This window comes from Schistocerca nitens, chromosome 2 (assembly GCF_023898315.1).
Source record: "Schistocerca nitens isolate TAMUIC-IGC-003100 chromosome 2, iqSchNite1.1, whole genome shotgun sequence".
NCBI lineage: Eukaryota > Metazoa > Arthropoda > Insecta > Orthoptera > Acrididae > Schistocerca > Schistocerca nitens.
Genome location: NC_064615.1, coordinates 553,181,085 through 553,202,933, shown reverse-complemented (window position 1 = coordinate 553,202,933; position 21,849 = coordinate 553,181,085). Strand labels below are relative to the sequence as shown.

General features: G+C 42.5%; 1 protein-coding gene across 2 annotated transcripts in view; it reads right to left on the bottom strand.

The window, feature by feature from the left end:
• LOC126236575 (toll-like receptor 2 type-2) overlaps positions 1–21,849 on the bottom strand; it is a 214,698-nt gene that overhangs the window by 113,550 nt on the left and 79,299 nt on the right. The window contains exon 2 of one of the 2 annotated variants that reach the window (XM_049945987.1): positions 6,375–6,659. In XM_049945987.1, coding sequence (XP_049801944.1) covers positions 6,375–6,659 — 285 coding nt within the window. The remainder of the gene's footprint in view (positions 1–6,374; positions 6,660–21,849) is intronic. The other variant, XM_049945988.1, reaches the window with a different exon arrangement.

Below are 21,849 nucleotides of genomic sequence, written 5' to 3'. Positions count from 1 at the left end.
ACGTCTGAATGATATTCATAACAGTCTTTCACTGCTTTGAAAGCCATCTTTCAACTGATCCTTTCCTTCACCCTCATTATTCCTATTTTTTTGTTAATTCCAGAGGCACCTTATCCTCAGAGCATTGCCCTAGTCGCCCCACCCCAATTATGCCCCACTGTTATTGTCTTAATTGTGTGGTCATTATTTTCCGCATATCCTCTTATGCGCGGTTCACACAGACGAATACGATATGCGGCAAGACACGCTGAAATGAGGGTCGCGACGCGATCTTTTTTTATCGGTACGACACTCGTATTCCCACTGGTATGCGACTCGCCATACGACAAACGACAAGACAACATGATTCACGTTTCCGTTTCAGTCAGTCATGAGATCTTCTGAAAGGAGGTTTTGTGGCTTATCACTTTTTGAAGCTCAAGAAACTGAAAAAGAAGAGGAAGTACTGGGTGCCCCGTACAGTGCTATAAATACCAAATATTGTTCAAATAGTTCAAATGGCTCTGAGCACTATGGGACTTAACGTCTGAGGTCGTCAGTCCCCTAGAACTTTGTTGTTGTTGTTGTTGTTGTGGTCTTCAGTCCAGAGACTGGTTTATGCAGCTCTCCATGATCCTATATTCTGTGCAAGGTTCTTCATCTCCCAGTACCTACTGCAACCTACATCCTTCTGAAACTGTTTACTGTATTCATCTCTTGGTCTAGCTCTACGATTTTTATCCTCTACCCTGCCCTCCAATACTAAATTGGCGATCCCTTGATGCCTCAGAATATGCCCTACTAACCGATCCCTTCTTCTAGTCAAGTTGTGCCACAAATTTCTCTTCTCTTCAATTCTGTTCAATACCTCCCCATTAGTTATATGATCTACCCATCTAAACTTCAGCATTCTTCTGTAGCACCACATATCGAAAGCTCCTATTCACTTCTTGTCTAAACTATTTATCATCGACGTTCCACTTCCATACATGGCTACACTCCATACAAATACTTTCAGAAACGACTTCCTGACACTTAAATCTATACTCGATGTTAACAAATTTCTCTTCTTCAGAAACGCTTTCCTTCCCATTGCCAGTCTTTATTTTATATCCTCTCTACTCCGACCATCATCAGTTATTTTACTCCCTAAATAGCAAAACTCCTTTACTACTTCAAGTGTCTCATTTCCTAATCTAATACCCTCAACACCACCCGACTTAGTTCGACTACATTCCATTATCCTCGTTTTGCTTTTGTTGATGTTCATCTTATATCCTCCTTTCAAGACACCGTCCATTCCGTTCAACTGCTCTTCCAATTCCTTTGCTGTCTCTGACAGAATTATAATGTCATCGGCGAACCTCAAAGTTTTTATTTCTTCTCCATGAATTTTAATACCTACTCGGAATTTTTCTTTTGTTTCCTTTTTTTTTTTTTTTTTTTTTCGTGACGCAGGGACAAACTGTTAATCGATGGTACTACAGGGACGTGTTGCAACGCCTGCCAGAAAATGTCATAAGGAAGCGGCCTGAAATGTGGGGAGACAGTTCATGGCTCTTGCTTCCGATAACGCACCCGCACATTTATCCCTGTTGGCGTGTGACTATTGCAGAAAAAACGAGATCACTGTGCTGCCTTATGCTCCGTACGCTCCAGACGTGGCCTGTGCGGACTTTTTCTTATTTTCAGAGTTGAAAAGCCCATTGAAAGAACGAAGATAGGCAACGATAAGTGAGATAAAACAAAATTCGCAGGCGGCGCTTCGCGCGATCCAGCAAGTGTACCGCGACTGCCCTCCGGAAGTGGAAACGGCGTTCGGGAGCCGTGTGTCAATTGTGGAGGAGAGTATTTCTAAGGAGACTACGCACACTAACTAAAAGGGAAGCATAGAAAAATTTTGTAGACTAAGTTCCGAAATTTTTTGAACAGACCTCGGACGAAGAAGAGAAACACGAGGCAGCTCCGCACTACGAACAGCAGGCGGCAATAGCCGAGTGTGTGGCACGCAGTTACCAACCTCGACGCTGAAAAATACATCTCATGTATTTTCTGGAGAAAGGAAAGAGGTATGACTCTCCTTTAACCGTTAAAAACAATTTCGATATGTTAGCTGTATTTCGTACGCAGTTATGTATGGCATAAAACGCACCAAACGTAAACTGGACAGCAGCTACATTTTTCACTGCAAACTTTCCAAAATGTGCACCGTGTTCCACTTTCCTTTGAATTATATTAATAACTATCGGAAATAACAAAAAAAGTTAATTATCAGGCTGTAATGTGTGGCTATAAGATATAGAAGAATAATTGTTTTTACCGAATACTTTTCCCAAAATAGAATGAGAAAGACAGCATAGAGAACACGTGAAAATCCCAAACTATTCTTTCTTATTTTTTACACGAGAAGTAAAAGCTTTAGTGAGAAACTAACAAAAGATAAAAAAAATTTTTGAGGCACATCAGATGACCTGAAATTTCACTGCACGTGTGTCGTACGATACGAGTTGCGTGGAGCGACTGGCACGTCCTGTTGCGTCGGACAAAGCGATAGAGGTACGTATCGATGTTTCACCGCTGTCGTCCCGGTGTGAACCTGTTAAGTCGCTCCCATTGTGATTCTATGTGCTTCGCCGATGCGGATTGCTTCTACGTCGCATCGCGTACCACATGGCGTATCGTATCGCATATTGTATCGCCTCAGCGTGAACCGCGCCTTACAAGTAAACATATCGCAACGTGACGCCGCTGCGAGCAACATGAATGTATCCGTCCCCCGTCGCCAAGCCCTCTAAATGTAGAAAGAATACAGCGCAACGATAGCAATAAGAAAGTACGCCATTAACAAACGTGTGAGTTCCGCCAATCCGTGGACCCAAAACACGCGGGAGAAATCTATTGCACCTTTCCTGCGGACGCATGAAATTAACTCCCAGAGGCGTGTATATTTATTGAAAATGGAAGCCTTCAACACAGGAGTTATGTTCAGAGTAATGTTAACTGTGCAAACCAGTCACTCAGACTGTTTACCAAGGTTTGTCTGTGGCATTTTGTATTGGGGGAGCACGAATTTTATAAATGTTGTACTCACAGTAAGATTGGAATTATGCATTGTCATACACAGCTTTCGTGCCAATGGATCTCTGTATTTGCTCATACAGACATTGCTAGAAATGTTGCATGTGTCGCCGTGGTGTCTAGAAATAGTGTTTCCCACGCACATAAGAAATAATACAGTCTTATAAAATTTCTAACGATTATAGACGAATTTCAAACATTACGATTTATTTTTGTCAGAGGACTAATTTGCTCTTTCAATCAAATAAATGTTATAAAAGGAATCAAAGGCGACTGGAAATTATTGTTTCTGGTTATGTGAAACTAGCCGTAAATAAGGATAGTCAGCTTTCGTCTTTGTGCCACTGCAGTTTGCATCTGAAATCCTAGTACAACGCGTCCATGTATTCTAAACTTCTCGTCTCCCTAGTACTGAATCGGTAGAGAACGCTGAAATTCGAGCTGCTAATATGTTGGCCGGACAAAGTGGCCGTGCGGTTCTAGGCGCTGCTGTCTGGAACCGTGAGACCGCTACGGTCGCAGGTTCGAATCCTGCCTCGGGCATGGATGTGTGTGATGTCCTTAGGTTAGTTAGGTTTAACTAGTTCTAAGTTCTAGGGGACTAGTGACCTTAGAAGTTGAGTCCCATAGTGCTCAGAGCCATTTGAACCATTTATTTTTGCTAATATGTTGGCTCTTTCCGCTGCCTACTAGATTCACCTGACAGTGGGTGCAATAGGCATTACACTACAGTGGTCATTGTTTAATACTACGTTTCATTGAGCAGTGACTGACAGGAGAAGCTGTTTTGATAGTAGCCGGAAAACGATGTACGACTTTGGACTGAATTCACTTGTTTCTAGTGTCTCACTATCTTATCTTTCAATATCGAATATACACTACTGGCCATTAAAATTGCTACACCAAGAAGAAATGCAGATGATAAACGGGTATCCATTGGACAAATATATTATACTAGAACCGACATGTGATTACATTTTCACGCAATTTGGGTGCATAGCTCCTGAGCAATCAGTACCCAGAACAACCACCTCTGGCCGTAATAACGGCCTTGATACGCCAGGGCATTGAGTCAAACAGAACTTGGCTGGCATGTACAGGTACAGCTACCCATGCAGCTTCAACACGATACCACAGTTCATCAAGAGTAGTGACTTTCGTATTGTGACGAGCCAGTTGCTCGGCCACCACTGATCAGGCGTTTTCAATTGGTGAGAGATCTGGATAATGTGCTGGCCACGCCAGCAGTCGAACATTTTCTGTATCCAGAAAGGCCCGTACAGGACCTGCAACATGCGCTCGTGCATTATCCTGCTGAAATGTAGGGTTTCGCAGGGATCGAATGAAGGGTAGAGCCACGAGTCGTAACACATCTGAAATGTAACGTCCACTGTTCAAAGTGCCGTCAATGCGAACAAGAGGTGACGGAGACGTGTAACCAATGGCACCCCATACCATCACGCCGGGTGATACGCCAGTATGGCGATGACAAATACACGCTTCCAATGTGCGTTCACCGCGATGTCGCCAAACACGGATGCGACCATCATGATGCTGTAAACAGAACCTCGATTCATCTGAAAATATGACGTTTTGCCATTCGTGCACCCAGGTTCGTCGTTGAGTACACCATCGCAAGCGCTCCTGTCTGTGATGCAGCGTCAAGGGTAACCGCAGCCATGGTCTCCGAGCTGATAGTCCATGCTGCTGCAAACGTCGTCGAACTGTTCGTGCAGATGGTTGTTGTCTTGCAAACGTCCCCATCTGTTGACTCAGGGATCGAGACGTGGCTGCACGATCCGTTACAGCCATGAGGATAAGATGCCTGTCATCTCGACTGCTAGTGATACGAGGCCGTTGGGATCCAGCACGGCGTTCCGTATTACCCTCCTGAACCCACTGATTCCATATTCTGCTAACAGTCATTGGATCTCGGTCAACGCGAGCAGCAATGTCGCGATGCGATAAACCGCAATCGCGATAGCCTACAATCCAACCTTCTTCAAAGTCGGCAACGTGATGGTACGCATTTCTCCTCCTTACACTAGACATCACAACAACGTTTCACCAGGCATCGCCGGTCAACTGCTGTTTGCGTATGAGAAATCGGTTGGAAAGTTTCATCATGTCAGCACGTTGTAGGTCTCGCCACCGGCGCCAACCTTGTGTGAATGCTCTGAAAAGCTCATCATTTGCATATCACAGCATCTTCTTCCTGAGAAAAAATCTTCATTGAACGTGTTGATAAATTTAAACCATTTCATATTCAGTTACGTATAACATATTTGTGATCTTCAACTACGCGTGTTATGTCTGCTTTCGTTTCGCGTGTTACGTTTGCTTTCGCTTATGAGTGCACAGACGCACTGAATAAGTCGTTCTCTGCTATCTAAAGTTGCCAAAATTATTCGCGTATCTTTACATCGGAATGATTTCCCAGAATGAACTTTGATATTACTTCAATATAGGGAAAGACTTCTCTTGATTGCTCGATTTTACTAATTTTTCCATTTTAATTTATGATTATTTTCTCCGTGTTCTTCTTTCTTGACAGAGTACACGACGATGTGTGATGATGTTTGAATTCGAATTAATGAGTGGCCCGTTAGGAATTTTAATTTTGTGTTCAAGTTTTGCAAGGCGTCTACTTGAAGAGATGCCCAGACCTAAAAGATGTTCCATACTGAGTCAGTAGCCCAACAATAGTCACGTCCGCAGAGGAAATGCCTGCCGGCCGCGGTGGTCTAGCGGTTCTGGCGCTGCAGTCCGGAACCGCGGGACTGCTACGGTCGCAGGTTCGAATCCTGCCTCGGGCATGGGTGTGTGTGACGTCCTTAGGTTAGTTAGGTTTAAGTAGTTCTAAGTTCTAGGGGACTTATGACCTAAGATGTTGAGTCCCATAGTGCTCAGAGCCATTTGAACCATTTTTTTTTTTTTTTGAGGAAATGCCCATGTAGTGTGCTCTGCAGTGCCTTCATCTCTGCTGACGCTTTATTTTGTTCCTTTCCTGCTTATTCCGTGTAAATTTGCTGTGTAAGGACAGTAGCCCTCTCGAGGGCTTATAGTATCATAAGACGAGCCTTTGTTGTTGATTGACTTTGGAGGGGTTTGGGATATAACCTACAAAATTTGGGTGCAGCCTAGTGATTATTAAGGTTGTAACCACATTCTATCAAGTCGAGTGCCACCACACCAGTTGACGATTATCAGTTACGGAGGTGGATGTTATTTTATATTCAGTAATCTGATAAAATTCAACTTTTTAGTTTCGTTGTACTGCAACAAATAGCAAATCGAGAAGTGATGGGTACCGGTACCTTGTATCTGGTATTTCGGAGAGAGTCATGTTGACGAGCACAGCGAAACCGTAGGATGCGAAGGGCTTGTAGTCGAGCGCTCGGTAGAGGAGGTAGCAGCGGAGCTGGCCCTCGCCGGTCATCTCTGGGCACTCGAGGTCGGCGTCTTCGAGGTACTGGGAGGGGCAGCTACTGCCGCCGCCTATGAGAGCAGCGTGGGCAGTGCCGTCCACCTCCGGCGTCGCCTCCGCGGTTCCCAGCAGCAGCAACAGCGCTGCCGCTGCCGCTGCCACGCATCTGTGGGCACTATGGATCAGGATGCAAGTCTACTAAGCTGATTTCCACAAATCACGGAAAAATCAAAAAATCAATAACGCAGGAAAACAAAGCAACAGACCAGAGAACGGCTGTGCGCTAGTATCATGGCAGTGTTGCGCCAACCTAGTGAATCAGTGGTGATGCATGGATTTCTTGATCCATGAAGTTCCAGGGATACAACTGTAACCATATCTTCCTTTATTCTGATATTTCGATTGAAAAACGTTGAATCATCTTCTGAGTGAGCCGTAAGACAGCCCTTCACCTAACTCAAAGCCTCGCAGAGTGTACCAAAACACACGCTGCCAAGACATGCATTTTCTGTACACCCTCTGTTGCATCAGCAGATACCCTGACGATGATCGAATCCCAAAAAGGATGAGATGGATGCCAGCATTTGGCCATTGTCATAGTCGTTATAGTGGTCCATCTCAATGCAGTGCACTGCGACAGTTGCTTAGTTGGACAGTAACAGTCATGTACAGCGTCTATGTTCCAAGCAACATTCTTGAACAGTTTATGAAGTTTGTCGAACGTAGGAAAGTCCAAACTGAAACGAGATTTTACATACGCAACCTAAGACAGCTGCTGCTTTGACGGTGAGGACGACCTGGTACTTCATAAAGCAGTTATGTATAAAATTCCACGTGAATGTGGACTTTCCTACATCGGAAAAATGGCACGTACCGTTCAGGAACTATACATGGAACATCAATTATTCAACCGCCTGCTACACGCCAGCAAGCCAGTGGTGGAAGAACACTGCACTGAGATGGGCCACTCTATGGACTACGACACAGTCCAAATACTGACATCCAGCTCATCGTTCTCGGATTCAGTCATCAAGTTCTCTATTGAAATCCGCCTGGGGAAGGTCTTATTCAGTTGCGATGGCCACTTCAGTTTTGATAAAGTATGGAATCCAGCAGTTGCAGTTAACAACTCATAGAGAACGATACATGGCCCCTTTATAGTCAAATGCCTATGACCAGAGTTCAGTCACCAAATATGTCCATCCCAGAGGGCACATACCTCTACTGCCCAACTGGCATTTCTTCAACAGCTACTGTCTGGGGCCGCTTTCACATTGGTGCCTTCCACAAATTTATAAGGCACGTGAAAGAGGTTTTGTATCCAAAATATAGCAACAAAAGAAGAATTAGCTACAGCTACAATCCCTGAACTTCACGGATCAGAAGTGTCCAGTCTAATCCCATCATCTCTACATAGAAGACCACTACATGTTTGTGATGAAAGCAGAAATATTATACGAGAGCGGAAGAACACAATTACGATAGCTACCTTGATCGAATAACGTGGAGGGATCGTTTAGTGGTCGAATTGCGGTGGTCGGCCGTTGGGAGGTTGGAGTGAGGTCAGAGTCGGCGAGAAATGCTCCGCTGGTTCGTAGACTGTAGTAGCCATTTATAACTGGGTTTGACAACCAAAAAGCTTTTCTTTTTTTTATTTTGAAATTTGTGGTAAGGTGTCATGGGTTCAAACTGCTGAGGTCATCGGTCCCTAAGCTTACGCACTACTTAATCTAACTTAAACCAACATACGCTGAGGACAACACACTATAATATTGTGCCCTGCCCTCGACGTAATAACAAACTATTTTCTTTTTCTATCGAAGTATCAAGATTTAACGATATAATTTAAGCACTAAGTCAATGAACTGCGCTGGAAGTCAGCGCATATGTACGGCCAGAATAATGTGAGCGGCGTATCATTATTATCCGTGTTTTGTTCTATATATGAATGCACGCCCGTCTTTTCTTGCTCCTCCTTCACTTCTTCTTCTTCTTCTTCTTCTTTAACCGTGCGCCTTTCCGACAGCATCTTACGCTAACAAGCTCCTATTTTCTTCCATTTTGTTCAAATGAACTAAACTTGTATTCCTGTTAGGAATTTATTTAATAATTCCATTATTGTCGCCAATAGCGACTACTGATAGGATCTTATTATGAATACTTTATTCTTTCGCTCCAGAGTTGAGCTAAGATTATTGTAATTTCCAAGTATTTCGCCGAAATACGGCACAATTCTTTGTTGTGTTCAAAACCGTGAGGATTATTCACAAAATGTAAGATTTCAGTGCAAAAAAGACTTATTTTTTTAAATAATACTTGTTTAATTTAACATTTCTACTTTCATTTAGTAGTAGCAATCACAAATTCTCAATTTATAAATGTTATACATTTTTGTACTAAATTTTTTTCTTACGATGCCAATGCAATACTCACGAGATTAAATTAAATCGTTCTGAATCTCTCGCGAGGCGAGAAGCTAGTCGGAAATTTACTTGAGATTACAAAAACACAAATTAAACGCTTTTCAGCACACTACAAGTCTACTGACCTTCACTTCAAGCGATAAAAGGTAAAAAAGAGTAGAATAAACTAAGAAGTGAGGTGATCATCTTATGCATTCTATAGTATTGTGTACATTTTCTGATAAAAATGATTTTTGTTCTAAAAACTAAAAAGTATCATGTGTGAAATACTTAATTCATTTACTTTTAGTTAATGATAAGAAGTGATACTTCTAATTAATTCACGTACTAATTCTTGTGTGTGATATTTAAGTAATAAATGAAACCAGTCTCATTCTCATATTTAAAAATAAAAAAATCAAGGATAATTGGGATACATTAACTTGAAGAAATTTTGCTTAGTAATCAGAAAATGCTAATTTGTACGAATGGTGATAAGAATTCGAGATTTCGTCAAACTGCTATTTCGAGGCATAATTAGTTTGAAATATTTATTCAATTTCTGAATATACTTAAGCTTATTTTACATCCATTACAATTTACTCTGTTCTTGTTGTGGTCTTCAGTCCTGAGACTGGTTTGATGCAGCTCTCCATGCTACTCTATCCTGTGCAAGCTTCTTCATCTCCCAGTACCTACTGCAACCTACATCCTTCTGAATCTGCTTGGTGTATTCATCTCTTGGTCTCCCTCTACGATTTTTACCTTCCACGCTGCCCTCCAATACTAAATTGGTGATCCCTTGATGCCTCAGAACATGTCCTACCAACCGATCCCTTCTTCTAGTCAAGTTGTGCCACAAACTTCTCTTCTCCCCAATCCTATTAAACACCTCCTCATTAGTTATGTGATCTACCCATCTAATCTTCAGCATTCTTCTGTAGCACCACATTTCGAAAGCTTCTTTTCTCTTCTTGTCTAAACTATTTATCGTCCATGTTTCACTTCCATACATGGCTACATTCCATACAAATACTTTCAGAAACGACTTCCTAACACTTAAATCAATACTCGATGTTAACAAATTTCTCTTCTTCAAAAACGCTTTCCTTCCCATTGCCAGTCTACGTTTTATATCCTCTCTACTTCGACCACCATCATTCCTAATCTAATTCCCTCAGCATCACCCGACTTAATTCGACTACATTCCATTATCCTCGTTTTGCTTTTGTTGATGCTCATCTTATACCCTCCTTTCAAGACAGTGTCCATTCCGTTCAACTGCTCTTCCAAGTCCTTTGCTGTCTCTGACAGAATTACAATGTCATCGGCGAACCTCAAAATTTTTATTTCTTCTCCATGGATTTTAATACCTACACCGAATTTTTCTTTTGTTTCCTTCACTGCTTTCTCAATATACAGATTGAATAACATCGGAGAGAGGCTGCAACCCTGCCTCACTCCCTTCTCAACCACTGCTTCCCTTTCATGCCCCTCAACTGTTATAACTGCCATTTGATTTCTATACAAATTGTAAATAGCCTTTCGCTCCCTATATTTTACCCCTGCCACCTTCAGAATTTGAAAGAGAGTATTCCAGTTAACATTGTCTCATACATCTTGCTCGACAGATGGTAGAGTTTTGTCAGGACTGGCTCTCCCAAGGCCGTCAGTAGTTCTAATGGAATGTTGTCTACTCCCGGGGCCTTGTTTCGACTCAGGTCTTTCAGTGCTCTGTCAAACTCTTCACGCAGTATCATATCTCCCATTTCATCTTCATCTACATCCTCTTCCATTTCCATAATATTGTCCTCAAGTACATCACGCTTGTATAGACCCTCTATATACTCCTTCCACCTTTCTGTTTTCCCTTCTTTGCTTAGAATTGGGTTTCCATCTGAGCTCTTGATATTCATACAAGTTGTTCTCTTTTCTCCAAAGGTCTCCTTAATTTTCCTGTAGGCAGTATCTATCTTACCCCTAGTGAGATAAGCCTCTACATCCTTACATTTATCCTCTAGCCATTCCTGCTTAGCCATTTTGAACTTCCTGTCGATCTCATTTTTGAGGCGTTTGTATTCCTTTTTGCCTGCTTCATTTACTGCATTTTTGTATTTTCTCCTTTCATCAATTAAATTCAATATTTCTTCTGTTACCCAAGGATTTCTACTAGCCCTCGTCTTTTTACCTATTTGATCCTCTGCTGCCTTCACTACTTCATTCCTCAAAGCTACCCATTCTTCTTCTACTGTATTTCTTTCCCCCATTCCTGCCATTTGTTCCCTTACGCTCTCCCTGAAACTCTGTACAACCTCCGGTTTAGTTAGTTTATCCAGGTCCCATCTCCTTAAATTCCCACCTTTTTGTAGTTCTCCAGTTTTAATCTACAGTTCATAACTAATAGATTGTGGTCAGAGTCCAAATCTGCCCCTGGAAATGTCTTACAATTTAAAACCTTGTTCCTAAATCTCTGTCTTACCATTATATAATCTATCTGATACCTTCTAGTATCTCCAGGCTTCTTCCATGTATACAACCTTCTTTCATGATTCTTGAACCAAGTGTTAGCTATGATTAAGTTATGCTCTGCACAAAATTCTACCAGGCGGCCTCCTCGTTCATTTCTTACCCCCAATCCATATTCACCTACTACGTTCCCTTCTCTCCCTTTTCCTACTACCGAATTCCAGTCACCCATGGCTATTAAATTTTCATCTCCCTTCACTATCTGAACAATTTCTTTTATTTCATCATACATTTCTTCAATTTCTTCGTCATCTGCAGAGCTAGTTGGCATATAAACTTGTACTACTGTCGTAGGCGTGGGCTTCGTGTCTATCTTGGCCACAATAATGCGTTCACTATGCTGTTTGTAGTAGCTTATCCGCATTCCTATTTTTTTATTCATTATTCGACCTACTCCTGCATTACCCCTATTCAACTTTGTATTTATAACCCTATATTCGCCTGACCAAAAGTCTTGTTCCTCCTGCCACCGAACTTCATTAATTGCCACTATATCTAACTTTAACCTATCCATTTCCCTTTTTAAATTTTCTAACGTACCTGCCCGATTAAGGGATCTGACATTGCACGCTCCGATCCGTAGAACGCCAGTTTTCTTTCTCCTGATAATGACGTCCTCTTGAGTAGTCCCCTCCCGGAGATCCGAATGGGGGACTATTTTACCTCCGGAATATTTTACCCAAGAGGACGCCATCATCATTAACCGTACAGTAAAGCTGCATGCCCTCGGGAAAAATTATGGCTGTAGTTTCCCCTTGCTTTCAACCGTTCGCAGTACCAGCACAGCAAGGCCGTTTTGGTTAGTGTTCCAAGGCCAGATCAGTCAATCATGCAGACTGTTGCCCCTGCAACTACTGAAAAGGCTGCTGCCCCTCTTCAGGAACCATGCGTTTGTCTGGCCTCTCAACAGATACCCCTCCGTTGTGGTTGCACCTACGGTACGGCTATCTGTATCGCTGAGGCACGCAAGCCTCCCCATCAACGGCAAGGTCCATGGTTCACGGGGGGAAGAATTTACGGTAGCCGAAGCATAAATATCCATAATTCCATAATCATATCCACCAATATTTATAAAATATCGTAGTTAAAGCTTTAGTATAACACACACCCATGTCCGAGGGAGGACTCGAACCTCCGACGGGGGTGCCGCACGGACCGCGATAAGGCGCCCGAGATCACGCGGCTACCCCGCGCGGCTTTTCACCATGCCCTGTGCACTTAAGGCTATACGATGGATAGTGGTATGAAAGCTAATTTACCAGGCAGATGTCTCTTGCAAACCACTGGAGTTATCATTGATGAGAGGTGGAACTTCGGAAAACACATTGATACTGTCACCCAAAGAGCCCTTCAGATATTAAACAATCTCATTTCAATAGGACACAAAAGATTTCATCTTCCTCCACACTTAATCAAACTTTATCACAATAGTATTTTAACCTCAGTTGTGGGCTATGGCTCGGGAGTCTGGGCGCACAGGCTCACGAGGGTTGTGCACGCCATGGCCGTGAGAAGGGTCCAGAGAAGCATGGTACTAAGAGCAGTAGGTGCCTATAGAACATCTCCGGGGGGGGGGGGGCCCTATTAGCCATAATGGGGCTCTGCCCCCTGGACATAAAGATAAGGGAGCAGGCGGCGTGGTACTGGGCCAAGAAAGGAAACCATGAAAAGATTGCTGATATTATGGGTATTAGAGTGGGGGATAAATGAGAGATAAGGAAAAGAGGGGAGGAGCTCTGGCAGGAGACCTGGGAGGCAGAAGAGACGGGACGAAGAACCTTCCAGCTCCTACCTGACGTCAGGGAACGACTTGGACTAAAGTACTTCGAGCCTACGCGAGGGTTGATCCACTTTCTCACTGGCCATGGACCCTACCCGACTTATTTATGTCGATTTGGGAAGAGGGCAACACCAGCATGTGACTGTGGTGATCCGGAGGGTACACCCGAGCATGTAGTTTACGAATGTCCCCTCTTCAATGATGTTGCCACCGCACTACGAGACAGACTACCCAACCGCGACACATACCAACTACTTAGACAAGAGGGAACCTTTCAAACCTTAAACACCTTGGCTAACGAGGTATCTCGAAAAGTTCTCATTGACTATTTAGGCGAGATACAATAACCACCAATTGTGTCTAGGAGCCCTACTCCCGTGCCGCCTGTGCGTGGACTGGCCGACTACATCTAAGTTGGAATCCGCCACGTGCAGGACTAGGGGGAGTAGGGAACAACTACTGATCGCGACACACACCGGATTTGACGTAGAATAAGTTAGTTTGTAGGACTTAGTTATAGGATATTAAGATAGGGACTGCAGCGAACTAACATTGAGGCCTGCCCAGTGCCAGGGGCATGCTCTTCGGGGTTAGCTCGAAGAGCAAGGCAAACGCAAGTAGGTTTATATCCTTACTGGCACACATGTGACGCTGCAGTATATATATACAAACTAAATTAGTCATAGGAATAGGTAATGAATAGTATACGTAGATTAGATGCCCATTGTTATTAATATTAATATAACTGTAGCTCACCAACTAATACTAAACTAGCAGCAACATTTCAATACAAATGTATAATTGTTAGGACCCACTAATGTAGTAAGGTAGTGGGTTATTTTGTATAATTATAATGGTTTTGGATAATAAAGATTTAAAAAAAAAAAACCACTCATCACGGGAAATAAAGACCACATAGGATATTCCAATAATTACATTGAGCTGCCTATCAATGAAGGACCATTTCCTTTGTGAATGAATCTCTTCTTAGCAAACAAAGTGACAGCGGCAGATTTTGATTTTGTGAGAAGCCGAAAACTGATCTTATCCACGAAATACCCGTAAGGACATGGTTTCGGAAGAGACTTTGTGTCTGTATTTGGTATATTTTTAGGAGGACGAATCGACCCCATGTCGATGCATGCAGAACTGTGACTGCTCAAGTCTACAGAGGCGACGTCCTTGATGTTTATGCATTCTCTTGTACCGACGCATAAGGCCATGGTTTCATTCCATGGGATGACGACGCTCGATCACAGAGGGCTCATCCCGTCAACGAATATTTTCAACAGAAAGCAATTTCTTAACAGAATGGCCAGTAAGATATCCCAAACTGACTACATTGTTTGGGATACTTTTGACAAAAACGGAAGATTACGACTTAAAGTAGTTCTATCGACGTCGAGGTCAGAATGGATGGAGAACAAGCTCCGGCAAAAATAAGTTAGCGCGGAATTCTAAAACAGAAAAATTGGAGGCTGAGGGCACGCATTGTCATTGTGGAAGTTCCGGTCGGTCACGTCTACCAGCTGAAGGGAGGATCTCCATATGGTGCACGAAGCACGCCATAACCCCTTCACATGTGCTCCTCCAATCCGAGAGCAAGTAATTAACTGCCTGCTACACTCTGTGTCATCCCACACCATTTATCGGAAACTAGCAGCAGCTGGGCTAGGGAATTGCCGTTCCATATGTAGGCCGCCTTTAACACCATAACACAAACGACTGCGTTTGAATTGGTGCCATGTCAGGCTGTTACGTTAAATTATATTGTTCTCTTCTCGTGGTTACGGTTTCGCCGGTGTTTTGGGGGATTGCTGAAATGAGTACCCGATGTTCCCCCCGTCGCTTACTTGTATAGCCGTTAATAAACTACAAAAGGGACAGTTCCAACACCTAGTGTAGTAAACACATAGACATATTGTACTTATCCGACAAGCGTCCCCAATTCCCACAAGAACAACCCCTTCGCATACTCACATCCTAATTCGAACAGTGCGTTTGCATCTGACCCTTCAAGGCTTGATGAGACTTCATTCAGCTTTAGACTGTAGGGCGACTGCAGTGGAATATGAAGAAGACAGTGATCCTATACTGTAGGTGTATTCGTCTGCGGGCACAAAAACAGACAAAATTCTAATTTCTGCCCTCCACAAGAGGAAAAAATGGAAAAATATCAAGGTTTGAAAGGTGTTTGGATCTTCTTAAACTATATGGTTCTTAAGTTGTATGAGGTGCAACCCTGCGCGAGATCCAGACAAAAAGGTTTGAGTTCTGTAGTGCAGTTGCCACCTCTGCGCAATAAGTGCCAAGCCAGGGAGACGAAGGTCATTTTGGCTGAGTCCTACGCTGTTAAGAGTTTGTTCCTGCGACCAGTCTGATGGTTGTTTGCGAAACTTTTCTACAACCATGTTTATATTAATAATATAAAAAGGTGAAATTAAGTTAAAAAAATATTGACTAGATAACTATCAAACGTTTAAGATAAAATGAACTTTGTGTATTTCGTGTCAAGTTTACTTATTAGGGCCCAAGGCCTTCTCAGACTCAGCTAATGAGTTGTATCAAAAATGGAACTTTTGCAATCTTGACCCCACTTGCATAATTTTCTGCGGTCATCCATGGCTGTGTGTACAAGTTCTCGATAGATTATGAAGTGACAATGGTCATATGAGATAGTATTGTAATGTCTCCGTCTGTCGGTAGAGATGCAGGGATCTAAAATGTAAGCCACTGTGAAGCTATTATAAAGTAGCGTAAGCATGATAGATTTCCTTGGCATGAGGTACCGACATTCATTTGGCAATACGTACTGGTCTAGTAAAAATTGTTTCCTGCACACCACACTACTTGTTTGACGTAGAAACTTGTGAGCATGAATCAAATTTGCACTCGAAAGTGAATTCCAAGTCGGACGTACTAGAGGGAATGTTTCCCAGCCTAACGATAATCTTTTGAAAATAGTGCACCATGTGAGTCCGTTTGTTACAGAAGACGGCAACAATTTTTCTCTTCGAACGGAGAACGTAACCAACAAATGGGGATGCTGATCCCCCTCATCTTTGGACAACGCTTTCATTTTATGTATATTATTATTTCACTTTCGATGCATATCTGATGAATGTAATTAAGATAAATTTTTAAACATGATGACGCAGGCGCACCACGGCCCCTCTTTAATTCCTTTCTCCCTAAGGTAAGAATCATCCGAATGGAATGATCTGCACTGTCCACTGACACGATTCCGCCTGAGCATGCTTGGAACCAGTTGAAACTTGCCACGCGCCACTGCAGGAACCATCCTTATACACTGTTGACACTATGACCTCAAGAGCGCCATAACTGAGCAGTAGATCAGACATGAACAGTGATGTCTCGACCAAACAGTGGACAGCAAGCCAAGGAGGCTCCATGCACATCACAACGCACGGAGCAGTTACTTCTGTACTTTCGTACGGTTTACTTTTTCAATTTTTCGTACCCGTGAATCTTGGCCCACATAAGTTCGCAGGTGGTGCAAAACCTTTTTTAGCCGATATTCTAGCGAATTAGAAAGCTATGTAACACGTACGTAAAGAATTTTCTACGCAATAGCAAAATCCACAGAATACCATTTTAGATGTGATACATCCTCTCAGAGCCTCTTTCTCGCTGCGCAGACGCTGGTGAAAGCTGCCTGTTTGGTCGAATCCGTCTGCTCTACTAACAACGTGATTGGGTCAAATAACACAGCACTACGTCAGGGTCGAGAGAGCGTAAATTCACCGCTAGGGAGACGAAACATACAGCATTCCAATTACTGTTTGCTTAGGAGAAGGCATATGAAATCTAGAGAATAAGGAATATTAATTTTTATTTCAGAATAATACAGCACTAACAGATCATAATCGGATAACTTACACTGTTGTTGTTGTGGTCTTCAGTCCCGAGACTGGTTTGATGCAGCTCTCCCTGCTACTCTGTGCTGTGCAAGCCTCTTCATCTCCGAGTAACTACTGCAACCTACATCCTTCTGAGTCTGCTTAGCGTATTCATATCTTGCTCCCCCTCTACGAATTTTAGCCTCCGCGCTTCCGTCCAATCATAAACTGATGGTCCGTTGGTGCCTCAGAACGTGTCCTACCAACTGATTCCTTTTTCTAGTCAAGTCGTGCCACAAATTCCTCTTCTCCACAGTTCTATTCAGCACCTCCTCATTAGTTATGTGATCTACCCATCTAATCTTCAATATTCATCTGTAGCACCACATTTCGAAAGCTTCTATTCTCTTCTTGTCTACACTGTTTATCGTCCATGTTTGACTTCCATAAGTGGCTACACTCCATACAAATACTTTCTGAAAGGATTTCCTGACATTTAAATCTATACTCGATGTTAAAAAATTTCTCTTCTTCAGAAACGCTTTCCACGCTATAGTCAGTTTACATTTTATATCCTGTCTACTTCGTCTATCATCAGTTATTCTGTTCCCTAAATAGCAAAACTCATCTACTACTTTAAGTGTCACATTTCCTAATCTAATTCCATCAGCATCAACAAATTTAATTCGACTAAACTCCATTCTCCTCGTTTTGCTTTCGTTGATGTTCATTTTATATCCTCCTTTCAAGACACTGTCCATTCCGTTCAGCTGCTCTTCCAGGTCCTTTGTTGTCTCTGAGAGAATTACAATGTCGTCGGCAAACCTCAAAGTTTTTATTTCTTCTCCAAGGATTTTAATTTCCACTCTAAATTTTTCTTTTGTTTCCTTTACTTCTTGCTCAATATACAGATTGAATAACATCGGGGATAGGCTCACTCCCTTCTCAACCGCTGCTTTCCTTTCATTCCCCTCGACTCTTATGGCTGCCATCTGGTATCTGTACAAATTGTAAAAACCTTTTCGTTCCCTGTGTTATACACCTAACGCCTTCAGAATTACAAAGAGAGTATTCCAGTCAACATTGCCAAAAGCTTTCTCTAAGTCTACAAATGCTAGAAACGTAGGTTTGCATTTCCTTAATCTAGCTTCTAAGATAATCCGTAGGGTCAGTATTGCCTCACGTGTTCCACTATTTCTACGGAATCCAAACTGATCTTCCCCAAGGTCGGCTTCTACTAGTTTTTCCATTCGTCTGTAAAGAATTCGCGTTAGTATTTTGCAGCCGTGACTTATTAAACTGATAGTTCGGTAATTTTCACATCTGTCAACACCTGCTTTCTTTGGGATTGGGATTAATATATTCTTCTTGAAGTCTGAGGGTATTTCGCCTGTCTCATACGTCTTGCTCACCAGATGGTTGAGTTTTGTCAGGACTGGCTCTCCCAAGGCCGTCAGTAGTTCTAATGGAATGTTGTCTACTCCCGGGGCCTTGTTTCGACCCAGGTCTTTCAGTGCTCTGTCAAACTCTTCACGCAGTATCATATCTCCCATATCATCTTCATCTACATCCTCTTCCATCTCCATAATATTGTCCTCAAGTACATCGCCCTTGTATAGACTCTCTATATACTCCTTCCACCTTTCTGCTTTCCCTTCCTTGCTTAGAACTGGGTTTCCATCTGAGCTCTTGATATTCATACAAGTTGTTCTCTTTTCTCCAAAGGTCTCCTTAATTTTCCTGTAGGCAGTATCTATCTTACCCCTAGTGAGATAAGCCTCTACATCCTTACATTTATCCTCTAGCCATTCCTGCTTAGCCATTTTGAACTTCCTGTCGATCTCATTTTTGAGGCGTTTGTATTCCTTTTTGCCTGCTTCATTTACTGCATTTTTGTATTTTCTCCTTTCATCAATTAAATTCAATATTTCTTCTGTTACCCAAGGATTTCTACTAGCCCTCGTCTTTTTACCTATTTGATCCTCTGCTGCCTTCACTACTTCATTCCTCAAAGCTACCCATTCTTCTTCTACTGTATTTCTTTCCCCCATTCCTTCCATTTGTTCCCTTACGCTCTCCCTGAAACTCTGTACAACCTCTGGTTTAGTGAGTTTATCCAGGTCCCATCTCCTTAAATTCCCACCTTTTTGCAGTTTCTTCAGTTTTAATCTACAGTTCATAACCAATAGATTGTGGTCAGAGTCCACATCTGCCCCTGGAAATGTATTACAATTTAAAACCTTGTTCCTAAATCTCTGTCTTACCATTATATAATCTATCTGATACCTTTTAGTATCTCCAGGCTTCTTCCATGTATACAACCTTCTTTCATGATTCTTGAACCAAGTGTTAGCTATGATTAAGTTATGCTCTGCACAAAATTCTACCAGGCGGCCTCCTCGTTCATTTCTTACCCCCAATCCATATTCACCTACTACGTTCCCTTCTCTCCCTTTTCCTACTACCGAATTCCAGTCACCCATGACTTAAATTTTCATCTCCCTTCACTATCTGAATAATTTCTTTTATTTCATCATACATTTCTTCAATTTCTTCGTCATCTGCAGAGCTAGTTGGCGTATAAACTTGTACTACTGTAGTAGGCGTGTGCTTCGTGTCTATCTTGGCCGCAATATAGCGTTCACTATGCTGTTTGTAGTAGCTTACCCGCATTCCTATTTTCTTATTCATTATTCAACCTACTCCTGCATTACCCCTATTCGACTTTGTATTTATAACCCTGTATTTGCCTGACCAAAAGTCTTGTTCCTCCTGCCACCGAACTTCACTAATTCCCACTGTATCTAGCTTTATCATATCCATTTCCCTTTTTAAATTTTCTAACCTACCTGCACGATTAAGGGATCTAATATTTCACGCTCCGATCCGTAGAACGCCAGTTTTGTTTCTCCTGAGACCCGAATGGGGGATTATTTTACCTCCGCAATTTTTTACCCAAGAGGAAGCCATCATCATTTAACCATACAGTAAAACTGCATTCTCTCGGGAAAAATTACGGCTTTCAGCCGTTTACAGTACCAGCACAGCAACGCCTTTTGATTCGTATTACAAGGCCAGATCAGTCAATCATCCAGACTGTTGCCCCTGAAACTACTGAAAAGGCTGCTGCCCGTCTTCAGGAACTACACGTTTGTCTGGCCTCTCAACAGATACCCCTCTGTTGTGATTGCACCTACGGTACGTGTGTCTGTATCGCTGAGGCACGTAAGCCTCCCCACCAACGGCAAAGTCCATGTTTCACGGGAGAAAACTTATACTAACAACCCAATAAAATTGGTGCAATGCCTTAAGCCAATGCTCTTTCTGGCTACACAGGGCGGTCATAAACAGTATGAAAAGCTAGTAAGTGTGTTGCAGGGTAGTTTGTGCTGAGAATAATTCTTAAGGAAAAAAATTCGATTCCTTGCGAAGTTTATGACTTAATTAGCAGTGAAGTTAGCCAATCAGGCTGCTGCGAGCGCAAATTGAAGCGGTCCGCTAGATACAATTATAGGGTCAGTTGTTCTCACAGCGTAGATGATAGAGCAAGAGACGGCTCAGCCTTTGGGTCGGGTTCAGTCCTTACTACCGCCCCACGTCAAATTTATTTACAGTTTTAGGAAAGCAAACGAAGAACGTTTTGGCGACATTGACTCTGGCGGGCCGCTTGAACTTGCGCCCGCAAGTGCCTGATTGGCTCCTTCCATCCTGACTCGGAAACGGCGCAACGTACGGAACATTTTTTCTTAACAATTATTCTTGAGCACAACCTACTCTGCAACACCCTTACAAGCTTTTCAGACTGTTTCTGATCACCCTGTACAATGCAGGATGCAGACAAAACATCAAAGAAATCATTTCTCAATCAGTGTTGGGTGCATGTTTTCAGCGGTATTTTGTTTGGCATACAAGTTATTCAAAAATGGTTCAAATGGCTCTGTGCACTATGGGACTTAACAGCTGTGGTCATCAGTCCCCTAGAACTTAGAACTACTTAAACCTAACTAACCTAAGGACATCACACACATCCATGCCCGAGGCAGGATTCGAACCTGCGACCGTAGCAGTCGCGCGGTTCCGGACTGTGCGCCTAGAACCGTGAGACCACCGCGGCCGGCATACAAGTTGTAACGTCGGCTACTTTAGTACTTTACCGCGTAATATTTTAAGTTTATCTTTACACTCACGTATACCGTGCGTATGGCATAGTTAGCAGACAACTTTTAGTACTCGAAATTCGGTTACAGATATTGGGGGAAAAAGCCATTTCGACGCACGTTCCAATTACAACTATAGCAATATCATCTCAATCTTCCACTGAGTAGTCTTCTGTTCCTCAGAACTCGGATTTTTTTAATCTTGTCACGAAACTGAAATCTGATTCCACTAATTATTCTCTTGAATTCACTGTCTTTATTCATCTTTTGTTTCTAGACGATACCTACGATTTCTTGCACTTTCGCTAAAAGTGAATAAACATTATTAACTATCAGTTTTGAAGAGGTCACAAGAGAAATTTCGTAGTAAACGCGCTACTGAAAAATATTTACCTGCTGTGTTCGAAGATTGGTTTGAACATTGCAATGATTTGGTAACCAAGGTCCTGCCAAAGAGGGTATACCTTTTCTTCCCTCTGAATTTCGAGCTGACTTTCCTAGTTAGTTATAGGGGCACCTGCGATTTAAAGTGGATTCCGGTACACATCGCAATTCATCTAATTACAGTTATTCTTAGAGGTGAAACACTCGATAAATGACAGAAAAAATCGTAGTACAAACTGGGCGTTGAATGGTGGAC